Raw genomic sequence first — 13,854 nt, forward strand, 5'->3', positions numbered from 1 at the left:
CTAACCCTTAAACTTCCAATCTCTGATTCATTATACTTCCACAGAGCTAGGAGAAAATGCAGATGATTTGCCAAATAATACTCTGCGGACTTGACTTTTGGATGTCCCCATATTTAGCCTCGCCGTTCAACGTGCTACTACATCGGCACACCCTTTTCGCTGCCTGCAGCTGTAACCACTTCACCACCCTTCCTCCTCTCCCGTTGGCACTTCCCTCTCTCGTGAGCAGTGGTACTAAAACACCCACCTTCGCTTACATCCATATCGCTAGTACCATCCTACCAGTCCTCAATGAACAATTTGACAGCTTTTTTTTCTTGTTCGTCAGACATTCGTCACGTCAAATATCGTGTGATATACCTGCTTTACTTGTGTAACCAACCCACTTTTTTTACAAAAAAAAAAAAAGGATTCCGAGCGGACGAAGGAAAAAGGAGTGTTACAACAAAAGAGGCTGGCAGAAGGTGAAATGGGGGGTGTATGCTCTGACTTCCGACTAGGTATATCCTTGTGCTTTTGACTATCGTTTGGTTGAGGCGGTGTTCTGGACTGTTGGGGGTGGACAAGAAGCACGAAGGGCTCAAGCAGTTTTTACCTCGGTATGTTTTTTTTGGTTATAAAGTTCATGCTTTCGTGAAATATTGTCGAGGAAGGTTTCGTTGGGGAAAAGTCGACTATGATATTGTGGTCCTCTTTTTGTCAGCTAGCTCCGGTGGAAGACTCCTATCCTCGATTATAAAATGGCGATATACAGGACTGATTGAATGATGAATATGACCCCCAAAAAGGAATATCGATACTTGGATCGACGATACCATTGATCAATTGCGTTTATGTTCTCCAACTAAAGTTCGCAGGATCGGATTCGCAAAGCTTTGGATAACAAGTAGATAGTCGTAATCATGGTCAGATCATGGCCTTACTTTGTCATGATATCGTCTGATCATATAACCCCTGATATATGCATATCTCGGCATCTCATGCAATTTCAGACAAACATTTAAACCTTTCACCTGATAGTAGGAAAGGTCCGAAAAAACAATCGCCAGCAGATTCCTAGAATCTCTTGGTAGATGGGTTCTATGGCGTAGCTACCCTATCTGCACCCCGGAACGCTGGCCTTGCATCCATAGTAATGCTAAGCTGCTTTATCCCTGACATAAAATATGATATCGCAAATTAAAATCATATCCACGGTCGCGATCGTTGATACCCCAGCCCGAACAAGGCCAAATATCCGACCGATCACATACATGCCTAGGTATACATCCCGTCGCGCGTCCACCTATTCTAACTTTCCTCCGATGTGCCTCTATAATTAAATATTTACCACCCACCCTCTTTCTTCCCCAAAAAATACTCGATCTTAACGCTGTAGCAGGACAGTCTTTAATCCCGAAACCGTTCAGAAGCCGGCCTCTTCAGCAATTCTAGAATCTAGTCTTGCGTCGGAGATAGCTAGATAAGCCCTGTCGCGGACATGTCAAGAAGCCGACGGACGGCCGGGTGCAGACTGGTCCGTCTGCCGTGGGATTTTCTTAGATCTTTTGCCCGCCTGTGATCTAGATTGTTCGCACCCAATCTTTCGATAGATACAAACCACGGGGGTTATAGACGGTCGATCCAGTATTCGGCTCATGATTCTTGGATAGGCCCGGCTTAGGTAATCGAGGATCGACGTCGAGGCCTATAGAAAACTGGAGGCGTGAGGGAAATATAATTGATGAACAGCCATCTGATCATTATGCCGATTCAAATGTCATATAAATATATCATAGACAAGAACGATCACGCGCTAATCCGAAAAGAAAAGAAAATGGAAAATGCCGCATGGGAACAGGAAACCATCGACAGGCAAGAACATCATTTCTCCGCCGGACTCCCTAGTATATGCAGAATGTGATGTCAAATGGTGAAAACAATATCGAGAATAATATAGAGAAATTTGCTGTCAAGCTCAACGGCTATTGCGTAAAACTTCTGTGGCAGCTTCTAGGAACCTATTCATCTCCCTAACCTGCTCTAGTATACTCCTACCCCCCCCTTTGCCATCGGCGTCCTTGCCTAAGCCGCAGTCCGCAGTGACTGTATCAATCAGTGTATCCAAATGGGCCGTAGTTAGAATACGCTCCTTGGTGGTAATTTTAGCAGAATCAGTTCCGTTTTTGTCTAATACTGGGCCCATCTGCTGTAGTGTCTCGTTGATATATTGTTGTTTCTAATAAACTGTTAGCACTGGGTTTCAAATAGCGTTGTAGTGTAAAATTCTTACATGGGCCTTCTCAGACGCCTCTTCGTGCGTCTTCCTTACAGCGTCCATTTGACGTGCAATATCTTCGCGTGACTCACGCATGCGCATCAATTCGTCTCGTAATGATGCTTTCTCCTTTTGTAAACGTCGGAGCTCTGCCGATTTCATCTTGATGTTATCCGCTCTACTAGCCTATAACGAGGATGTGTTAGTATAAGTGTTAGATAACCTATTGTGGGATAACATACCATGCAAATCAACCTATTCTCTAGGGCGCTCGAGAAATTGGTAATCACTGCTCCTTGGATCTTATATCTCGCCTTCTCCTCGCGGCTTCTTTCGTTGCGCTTAAGGAGCGAAAGATTTTGGAGTTGCTTGTCGATATGTTCATGTAAGATTTGGCCAGCGATTTGGATGTTGTTAGGTCGATTTGGGAACTTGAAGTTGAAATCTCCTTTCTTAGCAATATGATAAACGGTGATGTCGAGGGTTTCTTTGAGCTCGCCGTTTTCATCTCGAAGTCTAGACTTTCCGGGTTGTCGTGGACGTCGAGGTGCATTTGTGGCTTTCTTTCGCTGCCCTCCGCCCAAAGTAGATCGGATTACTGGCACTTCTTCCGCTTCCTCTTCTTCTGGTACCTCCTCTTCTACTTCCTCAAAATCCTCATCAATTTCTTCCAGTTCTACTTCTCCGACTTCCTCTCTTTCAGGCGGATCGAGTCTGGATTCATCAACCTCTTCTTCCAATTGCTCAGGTTCAACATCACTTAGGATAGCTTCATCCTCCACTTCCTGAATTGGCGCATCCTGAGGAGGTATTTCCACAGAGGGTTGCCGTTTTTGTTTGGGCCTTCTCCCCCTCCTCTTACCGGGAGGCTTTGTGACGGTGGGTATTTCTTCAACAGGTGTGTTCCTTCCAACCATTTCATCATCTGCTGGGGGCGTATCAGGTCGCTCCTCCTGAACAATCTCTTCTTCAACAATCTCTTCTTCCTCTACTTCAGGTTCCGGGGTGGGCGGCTTTTCGGGTGTCTGAATTACGTCGGAGCTTGGTTGTCTTCCGCGCTTGCCTCTAGGTACAGGCGTAGTCGATGCCCCCCTCCCCGCACTGCGCAATCCAGTAGTTTGTACACTTTGTAGCGCTAATCCTTCAATCGTTAGATCTAACGGTGTAGCAGGTTCAGGCGTAATGCCAACTTCGCTGGGTACCTCGGGTAGGAATTTCATTGGTTCCGGAGAAACAGAAGACGGAATGACCTGTTGGGTACTTCGTGGTGGTAAAGGCGAGGGAGAAGATAGCATCGGCGATGCATCTGGGGCCAAGGTTGTACGGCGTGGAGAAGTTCTCGCAGTCGACCGGGTCACTAAAGTAGGTTAGCATATAGACAGACATAGAATATATCAATAAGATTTGTACCTGGTGTCCTCAAACTTAGATTGGCCATCGCTGTCGCCGGAATCGCATCACTTGGACGTACACCAGGTGTAGGCCGACCGCTGCCAACGGCGTCTGGGCTCGGTTCAATGACCACGGATACGCTTCTCCTCGAGGAGACACCCCCAGCTGGACTACTAGACACCCTTCGGCGTTTCCTTGCACTACCGTCTTCATCTGGGACACTATCCAAACCCGAAGAGGTAGATAGAACAGAACTGCCTCTGGATAGCCTACTAGACCGTCTTGGCTGGGATTCTTCAACAACCGGTTCAACATCTTTCGCTTCAGCAGGCTCCTCCACTGTCAAGATTGCTCTCTTCTCTGCAGCTTTCCGAGCACGGACCTCTGGCGGGGTTGCGACGATTAGGGGTAGATCGAAACCGAAGGATTGTGTTACCACTCGTTGATTTCTAGTAAGGAGGCATTGGTGTTAGTAAAGAATGGAACTTTTGCACCAATCTTTCTGGAGCATAAGCATATTAGACCTACCCTGCACCCCGGCGACGCTCCGCCATACGCTCTTCATGGCGTTGTCTCGTAATTTCTATGTTTCGCAGAATCCAAGGTCAGAAGAAGCTAGGACCAAAAGTTGGGACCTGCGTCATCGTACCTGACATTGTAAGCTACACCATGCACCAAAACCTATACGAAACGAACAATCGAAAGAGCGGAATTTGAAGATTATCGGATCGGTAAATCTATTACCGGCTCATTGTGTCGTTCCCTTGTTTTTCGTCGTCGTCGTAGATACTCTGGATGGCTTGCAGGTTGTATCAAATGATGTTCTGGAGCTGGAGTGGGATGTCGCGTTGTTGTTCCTGCGCGCAGCTTACGGCGGCACAAAAACACAAGTCGGATTCAATGCCAAGATACAGCCGAGTGGGTCTCTTCCCTGCTCGTCTCGAAGCTCCGAAAAGATATCTATAGAGCCTCAAACCTCTCCACCATGCACACTCCACCACCATTCAACATTGAATTTCGAACGAGAAGCCGATAGCCGAAGGAATTTAACCAATCGCAATGGGCTGGCTATGGGGCTCGTCGGGGTCTTCATCCTCAGATAACGACAAGAACAAAGCCTCTGATTCAAAAAAGCCAGTATCAAACCTCGATCCGTCGCTCGAGGACTATTTCAAAAGCAGTACACCGAAGGATAATAAACCTACAGTTCCTCCTCCAGCTGAGGAACCATTACCGGAACTCAAGGTTGTAGACTGGTCGAAGAAACTTGAGGATCAACAGCAAGACGACGCTGAACCCCCGCCTCCCCATTCATTATCCGCATATGGAGATCGATATAAGGAATACTGGGCGACCTACCGAGGCCCTAGGGGGATAAGAGCGGACGGTCCAGAGGCTCAGATGAGAGAAATCATCGAGGGAATGAAACAGAAGAGGTTTCTGATAGGAAATGCAGCACGAGAGAATTGCGCATATGAGGAGGAGGCCATGTTCGATTGCTACAAAAACGGCTCATGGTGGCAGACTTTGATGATGTGCAGAGCAGAGAGCCAGAGGTTTGGCAAATGTCAGGAACAGCAGAAGGTATATCAATTTCTACTGGGTATCTGAACTTTTCCCGAGTAAGAATGCTAATGCAAGTTTATTATAGGAATTTTTGAAGGCATTAGGCTACCTATCGGAACCAGGGCGGGATCCGGTGGTCGAAGAGAGGATACAGATGCACGCGGACAAATTGTTTCGCCAGCAGCTTGCCCAGGACGATGCTACAACGGCTGCACTAAAAAGTGGCCAGAATATTGACGAAGCAGTTGCAAAAGTCAAGGCACAGCAGGCCTTGGAACTCCCAACTCCAGATTATTCTAAGGTCAAGCCCGTTCAGAAAGATACATGAGGGGTGCTTAATACTCCTATGTCATCTTGATCTGGTCGGACAAGAATCCTAACCAAATTGTACATATACATCGTCACGGGGATAATGATAATTCCTCGATTATCGACAATGACAAGAGATACCAAGCCTGGAACTACGGAATCTAGCATGTATTATACTATATTTACTTAATTTGAGCCATGTCTTCAGTTGGGCAGCAAACCAAGGCACCGCATACATCTGCAGCCACTCGCGGCTCGCTAGGTCTAACAATGCACTCTCCTTTCTTGCCAGTTCCACTACTCTTTGAAAGAGCGGCTGCCGCTACGCTCTTAAGACCCAAACGACTGGTGCCACAATATCCCGATTCGCATTTGGGTGTTGACTGGCCCTCAATATATTTTCTCGAAGGTTTTGTGCAGGAGGCGGTCAATAGCTTACTACGCTTTCCTTGGGTACCTCAACCGAATTTGGCGCTATACGACCCCCGCGAGATTGTCGCAATGAACCTTTGCTTCGAAGTAATGGGTCATCCTGTGGCCTGTATGAAACTCTACTCTCATTAAGAGACTCAATCTGCAATTGTGGCCATTCGCCACTAACCCTCTCTCTTGACTGTGGTCGGGTGACTATGCTTTCTTGGAGATTTTGGTTTTGTTGTCCCCGCCCTCGCCCTATATCATACCCAGTGCAATAATCTCGTAGCTTTCATTAGGGTCAATTCTGTTGGCCTCTTCGACGATTGATGAAGCGAGTTCGGACAAGGAACCCGCCGTGCCAGCATCTGAAAGAATATTGCTGAGTGGTATGGGCTGTTGTGAAGAGTCGAAGCTACCAGCACTTCCTGCGGGTGATAATAGAGGGGGCCGGATCCCTTGTCCTTCTGCAATTCGTGATACCTCGATTTCCGTCTCCTGTACTTCTGGAGCAGTTCGTAAATCGGCTCCGGTGTTGATTTTAATAGGCGGTTGTTCAATCTATGGTATTTCGACAACAGGGTTGAGAGGGGCTTCGGTTGAGGATAATTGCTCTACAACTGCCCCTTTCTCAACCGTAGCTGTCGGATCACTAACTACTGGCACTGTAGTAACCTTAAACTGTCCATCTGATTGCCAATCTAGTTATGCACTGCTATAAATGATTCTGTTCGGATTGGGTTCCTTTTGGTACGCCCTAGACGGCTCCATTTGACCTATCGTCGGGTTCTTCACCATCTTCCCTGTTAGACGATTCCAGAAGGGGACTTCTTCCCATGATGGTGGTAACGCCCATTCCCCTGGGCCAGGTACATTAGGGGACGTCGTATAAACTTGAAAATTCTGAAGTCTACTTAACGGATTGGCATCCAGGGCCCGCTCAAGGGACCTAATTGTCTCTATATGGAATGGGGCCCGAGGGTCAGACACCGACGCCAGAGCCTTTAAAGCTGCCGCTTGTCGTTTCATACTCCATCTAATCCGTTTAGCAAAAGATCTACCATAAGTCTGTAGAATCCGGTGTATTCTTGTTCGATGAGAACGAAGGTCGAGAGTGAGGGGTTGGAGGTTCCCCATTGTATGTCAACCCGGAACGAAAGGCTGAGGGCAGCGCAGAAGGCCGGCAGGAGGTAAAAGTTTTCATGGTCACATGGATCTTAGGGTGATACAACGTTAAGTATTTTCAGTAACCAGGGGAACCTCTCGTGGGAGGCGTGGAAAGGTTGTGGTGTTGTGGCGAAGGTATGAGAGCCTTTGAGCCATAATAGAATGACATTGATAATATACATTGCTGGACGTGTCGGGGTATCTTTGGTAAAGAAAAGCATAGACAGTCATGAACATTAATATATATAACCGGAACTGCAAAGTGCAAGTTCGGAGCAGGTGGTCTTGTGTGGGGGTCTAGGACTCCTCATCCTCGTCCTCATCCTCGTCGTCTTCATCAGCCGAATCGGCTGTATCCGAGCCCGATAAACCACCCCATTCCTCGCCATCATCCGCAAAGGAAGCGTCGGCATCCCCTTCGGCGGCTTCCTCCGCCTTTCGTTTCCTACTACTACCCTCTTTCCCGTCCTTATTGTCGTCCAGATCGCAGGGTGTGAACCACGGAAGTTTCCCTCGCAAAAAGTCATTGATGACCATAATTGCAACACCGTCGTAGTCAGGCTCTCCGCCCTTGAGCAGTCTACCACCCTTCCTCGCCAGCATTTCCAAGAATTGGTTAGGGTCCTTCCAACCCTTGATATCATACGTTCTCTCAACGTGGTGTTGTTTACACTTCTCGAGTAAAGCCGGGATGTATTGAGCTGGATTTTCCACTTTCTCAGCACGTACAACACCGCGTAGTAGAATGTCTGTGGTTGTATCGCTGTTGGATGGCGGCACGATACCAGGACAATCGATTAAAAAGATTTTCTTCGTCAAGGTGACGTATTGCCACACCTTAGTCTCCCCAGGTATCGGGGCGACCGTGCAGACCTTTTTCTTCCGTAGAGTATTGATGATGGAGGATTTCCCGCTGTTCGGGTATCCGATGAGACCCACCGATATTTGTTTCCGGTCAGAGTGGAGGGAGCCAAATTGTTGCAGGATAGCTATTAAAGATCCCTTGCCGAAGGAATTGTTGATAGAAGCGTGGAACGCTAGTGTTGGATAATCTTTTGAGAGATGTCGTACCCATGCAGCCTGCCAATTTTCGTGAAGGTTAGAAGCAAATCACAATTGACAACAATAACTCAAGAACCGATAACGAAAAAGAAAGGCATGTATGAAGCGTAACTAAGAAAGTCGAGATTGCTAAATTGATGGATTCGCAAAAGCGCCATCCCCGACCTTCAACTCAAAACGAAACACAAAAATCCCTAGGATGTTCTTCGCCAAAACGACGAGATGAACGAGAGATATTCAACACAAGACGTGCTGAAATCAAGGCGGGATAACTCAATCTACCAAAGTTGTAACAGACCTCTTCGTAGGATGCGACAATAAATGTGCGCTCAAGAAGACATCCTGACAAAGAACGATGGAACAAAAACATTTCACAAACACGGGGACTAGGGGTTGAATGCAAAGACAAATTGATGGGTTAGACTTACAGCAACTCCTGTGGGAACTAAGTCGCACTTGTTGAGAACAAATACTAAGTGTTTATGGGGACATTCTTTCGACATATACTGCTCGACAGAGCGGCATCTTGTTCCTAGCGGATTTCTCGCATCCAAGACGTGTAGGATGACGTCTGAAGAGTCGATAACCTTGTACAGCTCATTCCAAATACGTTTGCTCTGACCCTTGGAGAACACTGCCTCCTTAGCCTCTTGCACCATGCCTTCAGCAGCTGTACCATTTTCAATGGCCTCTTGGATCTTATCGTCATATGATGTCCGATTCTTCTCAGTTTCGTCCATCAAGGCCGCCATGCTCTCTACAGCGAGCTTCGGCCGTTTCCGCTGAGCTTTTGGACCAAATGTTTGTGCGAAAGGCTCTGTCTCGACCTTGATCTTGTTTGCTTCTTTGTTCGAAGTCTTAGCATCAGGATCTTGGATCAATGACATGGGCAGCTTATTCCGTCGCAGAAGGACCGAGCGAGGGTCCTTAGCTTGCTCCTTCATCGCCGTTTGAAACGCCGTCAGGGCTTCCTGGGAGATCGTCCGAGTGTTCCCGAACCATTTCCGATTCGGTTCTATCCTGGCAGACGGCACCTCTCTCGATTGGTAGCTGGCTGCCTTTGTGATATTTCCCTGAGCATCTCTCTGTGCCTTTCCCTCCTTGTACATGTGTAATCGCTTAAGCTTCTTTGCATCTCTGAATGAGAAATAAAAGTGTTAGGGTATTATTCTTACACATAGACACCGTCAATGGATCTTACCTGTAGAAGTTCTCGCCTTTGACCTTGACATTCTGCATGCCATCGCTCCCACCAGCAGCCTCAATCTTCCGGGCCCGCCGGTTAGATTCTTTCTTGAATGAACCCATTGCGACTTTTATTTGTTCCGAAACGACCTTGTAATAGAAAAATTTGGGTCGTTTGGTGGAGATAAGTGGAGTGATGGAAAGAAGGTTTTGGTGGGAGAAGAGAAACCAAATTTTTTTCTTCAAGCGACAACCACAATTTTTGCTAGCGTCTTGGCACTCGCGATCAGATAAGATTATATCTAAGATTAACCGCAACGAGTTAGATCAGATTCGCCTCGTGATATCGCGCTGCCTAAGATGCCCACCGCTTGACTCACGTCTTCCATGCCCTCCCCGTTTTCTGAGCTGGTTGCAGCTTCACTGTTGAATGATTCTACGACCTCTTCGTCGGAGAACACTGTTTCTCCGAAATCTACTTCATAACACACAAATATGGGTGTCACTGGCCTCTGGACGGTCGTCCAGCCCGTCGCACGGCCGGTCAAGCTCGAAACACTAGCCCAAAAGCGACTCGCGATTGATGCTTCTATATGGATATATCAATTCCTAAAGGCGGTTCGCGATAAAGAAGGGAATGCGCTGAGAAATGCTCATGTGGTGGGGTTCTTTCGGCGGATTGTCAAATTACTATTCCATGGTATCCGTCCGGTTTTCGTCTTCGATGGCGGGGCGCCCTTGCTCAAGAGACAAACTATTGTATGATGAAATTGTATGATGAACAAGTAGAAAATGTGACACTGATATCTACTATTACAGGCGAACAGGAAGACCCACCGTCAAGACCGAAAATTAGATGCCTCGAATACCGCGAAGAAACTTCTCAATCTTCAAATGCAAAAACGGGCGAAGGAAGAAGCTGAAGAGAGAAGAAAAGCAGTACAGAGCCAGTACCATAATATCCGAGAAGAAGAACCCGTCCCAGAGAATCCTGTTTATGCCTCGCAACTTTTCGAAGCCCCTCAGGAACGAGTTAAGGTCAAGGCGCCATTCAGACGGCTGGATCAATATCATCTTCCCGAAATGGATAGCTCATTTGAGGCTATGAGAGGTGCTAATGATCCTAGAATCATGTCAATGGAGGAACTTGAGGACTACGCTCGACGGTTCGAAGGCGGGGAAGACATTAATCTCTACGACTTTTCCAAAATTGACTTTGATTCTCCGTTTTTCACCTCTTTACCGCCAGCTGACCAGTACAACATCTTGAACGCTGCGAGAATACGGTCTCGTCTGCGTATGGGGTTATCGAAGGAACAATTAGAGAAAATGTTTCCCAATCGTTTGGAATTTTCCAGATTTCAAATTGACCGGGTGCGCGAAAGGAACGAGTTGACACAGCGGCTCATGCATTTAAATGGTATGAACGATGATCTAATTAGTGTCCGCCGTGTAGCTGGAGAAAAGGATCGGGAGTATGTACTGGTTAAGAACGAAGGGGCAGAGGGTGGCTGGGCTTTGGGTGTTGTTGGGCAGAGAGGCCCAAGAGACGGAGAAACTGTGCACAAGGCAATCGTGGTCGACGAAGAAGACAAGAAGGATGACGATGATGATGACTCCGAAGAGGAAATGGAATTTGAGGATATACCCATTGAAGGACTTAACAGACTATCGAAACCAAGAGTGCCTCGAATCGAACTAACTCGACACCGCCAAACCTCCGAAGAACGAGAGATACAGATGGCAATCAAACTCTCGCGACAGGACCAACAAAAGAAGGCCATAAAGGATTCAGAGGCACCCGTCTTCATCCAAGATGACGAGTTAACCGAATTTAATGAAGTCGATAATCAACATGATGCTTTATTTGAGGATGTAGACGATATAAAGGACATCCATGATGAGGACGAAGAGTTACGAAAGGCCATTGCTTTATCCCTAGAACGAGACAAGAGAGAAGGCGAAGAAGAAGAAAGGGCATTGGAATTAGCACTCAAAATGTCCCTCGAAAAAGACGACGGGAATGAGCTGGGGACTATTATTCAACCATCGGATGATTCGAAATTGAAAACACCAGAGCGATCATTGAACCCGAGCAAGCCAGCCTTTGTGGAATTCGATGACATCGGTCCGGATACCAAATCAAATATATTCTCGGATATGTCGTCTTACCAAGTATCTTCTGACCTGAATAAATCGAGCCTCGGCAGCAGGTATGCTAGTACTGCATCTCTCCCGGAAAATACCTCGAAAATCAATTTCGAATTCATAGAAATAGATTCAAATCCTTTTGCACTTGAAGGCGACGGCTTTACCCTCGAAAGTGCGATGACATATCCTGCAGAGCCTTCAAATACAAGCATGCCATCTAACAAAGCAAATGATTTTAGCCTCGATAGCAATCTTCTTCCGTTCGAGAGTATGAAACTAGGGGGTTTAGCTGGGCTCCAAAAAAGACTTAATGACGCTAAAACTACCCAAGTAAAGGAGAAAACAGAATCTGAAAAAACAAAGGCTCCTTTGCCCCCTTGGTTTGCGGTGGAAGAGAATAGCGCCTTTAAGGCGGGGAATGCTGGGTATCAAGTCGATAGCTATGATCGTGAGGACGAGACTGAGCGAATAGCGTCATCTCTCCCAGGGCATCTTCGTCCCATTGAACACCGGACTTCTATACAACCAAAATCAAAGGAAGTAATTATTCTTTCGGAGGATGAGGATGAAGATATTCAGATGGCTGATCTTACAACCTCTAAGCCTGAAACTCAAGGCGAGCCAGTGGCACCCAGTAATGATGCCCAGGGCCTCAACCAAAAGTCAATCGAGGCGGGCGAAGCGATATATCCGGAGGCCGAGGCGTATGATAGTGACGAGCCTGTGAAATGGGAAGATAGTGACACTGAAATTGGGAATCCATTCGTGAAGGCTCCCGCAGAAAGCTTAGCTGCAAATGATCCCGGATCAGAGGACGATGCCGGAATGGATTCCGAAGAAGAACAATTAATGCAACAGATGCGAGCCGAAAACGAGGAACATGCGCGATTTGCATCAACGTTCAATCAGAGGTCTACTGAGCAAAATGCAATGGACTATGAACGCGAACTTAGAACCTTGAGAGACCAACAGAAAAAAGACCGACGAGATGCCGACGAGGTTACCAAGATCATGATTACGGAATGCCAACAACTCCTTCAGATGTTTGGAATACCATACATAACTGCACCGATGGAAGCGGAAGCGCAGTGTGCCGAGCTCGTCAATTTGGGGCTCGTTGATGGTATTGTAACAGATGATAGTGATATTTTCCTATTTGGAGGGACGAGGGTTTATAAGAATATGTTCAATCAAGCAAAGTATGTGGAGTGTTACTTGGCAAGTGATCTCGAGAACGAATATAGTCTTGATCGGAAGAAAATGATTCGGCTGGCACACCTGTTAGGAAGCGACTACACAGATGGGCTTGTCGGTGTTGGACCGGTAATTGCACTAGAGGTTCTCGCGGACTTTGGCGGTGGGGATGATTCACTACATGAGTTCAAGGCCTGGTGGACGAAAATACAGTCAGGATTTCGTGACCCGGCAGACGACAAATCAAAATTAAAAAAGAGTTTGGTAAGACGGCTTATATCGAACTAGAATCTACAAATTCTGACTCGGATAAATAGAAAAAACTCACAGACAAACTATTCTTACCACCAAGCTTCCCGGATGATCGGGTGGACATGGCATACCTCAACCCCGAAGTCGATAAAGATACTACACCATTTGAATGGGGAGTACCAGATCTCCACGGCCTCCGCAACTTTCTCATGGCGACGATTGGCTGGACTTCGGACCGAACAGATGAAGTCCTAGTACCAGTTATTCGAGATATGAATAGGAAGGTGGCAGAAGGACATCAAGTTAACCTCACAAACTTCTTCTCCGGTAGTACAGGCGCTGGCGCCTTTGCACCAAGAGTCCGAGAGGCAAATAAGAGCAAAAGAATGGAGAATGCCCTTATGAGTTTACATCGACAGTCAGTTAAGCGACAAGGAAGCAACCTAAGTGCAGACGGAGAAGGTGAAGAGCATAGAAAAAGTGATAAAAGCTCTTCGACAGACGAGGAGCTACAAGGAGTTGTAAGCTTGAATGGAAGAGTTAGAATTACGGAGGGGAGCAAGAGAAAAGCACCTGCAAAAAAGAAGAGGAAGACCGCGGGCGAGATGAATGATTCAGGTACGAGTGAGAGTGAAGATAATATCGAAGTCATTGAGCCCTCGAAACAAAAGGGTAAACAGGCGAAGACTACTGGCCTGCCTCGCAATTCTAGCAGTCGTGAGAGGGGAAGAGGGAGGAGAAGAGCAAAGAAGGTCTAAAGCTAAATCTGTATAACACTTGAAGTTAATAATAATCTACCCACAGCCGTCGGCCGCCTAGTCGCCGGTGATAGACTAGCATCTACGAAGAACGGGCTAAACCTCTCGTATTAAGTACTTATGTATATGGCCAAAGGTCTATTATAT

At 46.9% G+C, this 13,854-nt stretch overlaps 4 protein-coding genes across 4 annotated transcripts; 2 read left to right on the top strand and 2 right to left on the bottom strand.

Moving 5' to 3' along the window:
* Nucleotides 1-1,957: 1,957 nt before the first annotated feature.
* Nucleotides 1,958-4,305, bottom strand: DFL_004545 (uncharacterized protein; the record flags this gene model as incomplete). Its single annotated transcript, XM_067633655.1, has 6 exons — nucleotides 1,958-2,218; nucleotides 2,273-2,443; nucleotides 2,500-3,614; nucleotides 3,668-4,098; nucleotides 4,178-4,232; nucleotides 4,299-4,305. The coding sequence occupies 6 exons, from the start codon at nucleotides 4,303-4,305 to the stop codon at nucleotides 1,958-1,960; spliced, it is 2,040 nt and encodes a 679-aa protein (XP_067491802.1).
* Nucleotides 4,306-4,708: 403 nt separating this feature from the next.
* On the top strand, nucleotides 4,709-5,543 carry DFL_004546 (uncharacterized protein; the record flags this gene model as incomplete). Its single annotated transcript, XM_067633656.1, has 2 exons — nucleotides 4,709-5,233; nucleotides 5,301-5,543. The coding sequence occupies 2 exons, from the start codon at nucleotides 4,709-4,711 to the stop codon at nucleotides 5,541-5,543; spliced, it is 768 nt and encodes a 255-aa protein (XP_067491803.1).
* A 1,859-nt stretch (nucleotides 5,544-7,402) lies between these two features.
* Nucleotides 7,403-9,475, bottom strand: DFL_004547 (uncharacterized protein; the record flags this gene model as incomplete). The annotated part of the gene is made up of 3 exons (XM_067633657.1): nucleotides 7,403-8,185; nucleotides 8,596-9,304; nucleotides 9,369-9,475. 3 exons carry the CDS (start codon nucleotides 9,473-9,475, stop codon nucleotides 7,403-7,405), a joined length of 1,599 nt encoding a protein of 532 aa, XP_067491804.1.
* A 372-nt stretch (nucleotides 9,476-9,847) lies between these two features.
* Nucleotides 9,848-13,707, top strand: DFL_004548 (uncharacterized protein; the record flags this gene model as incomplete). The annotated part of the gene is made up of 5 exons (XM_067633658.1): nucleotides 9,848-10,111; nucleotides 10,172-11,565; nucleotides 11,743-11,771; nucleotides 11,835-12,961; nucleotides 13,015-13,707. The coding sequence occupies 5 exons, from the start codon at nucleotides 9,848-9,850 to the stop codon at nucleotides 13,705-13,707; spliced, it is 3,507 nt and encodes a 1,168-aa protein (XP_067491805.1).
* Between the last annotated feature and the right edge of the window lie 147 nt (nucleotides 13,708-13,854).

The sequence above is a fragment of the Arthrobotrys flagrans genome (genome assembly GCF_004000055.1).
Source record: "Arthrobotrys flagrans strain CBS H-5679 chromosome Unknown unitig_0, whole genome shotgun sequence".
Classification (NCBI taxonomy): Eukaryota; Fungi; Ascomycota; class Orbiliomycetes; order Orbiliales; family Orbiliaceae; genus Arthrobotrys; species Arthrobotrys flagrans.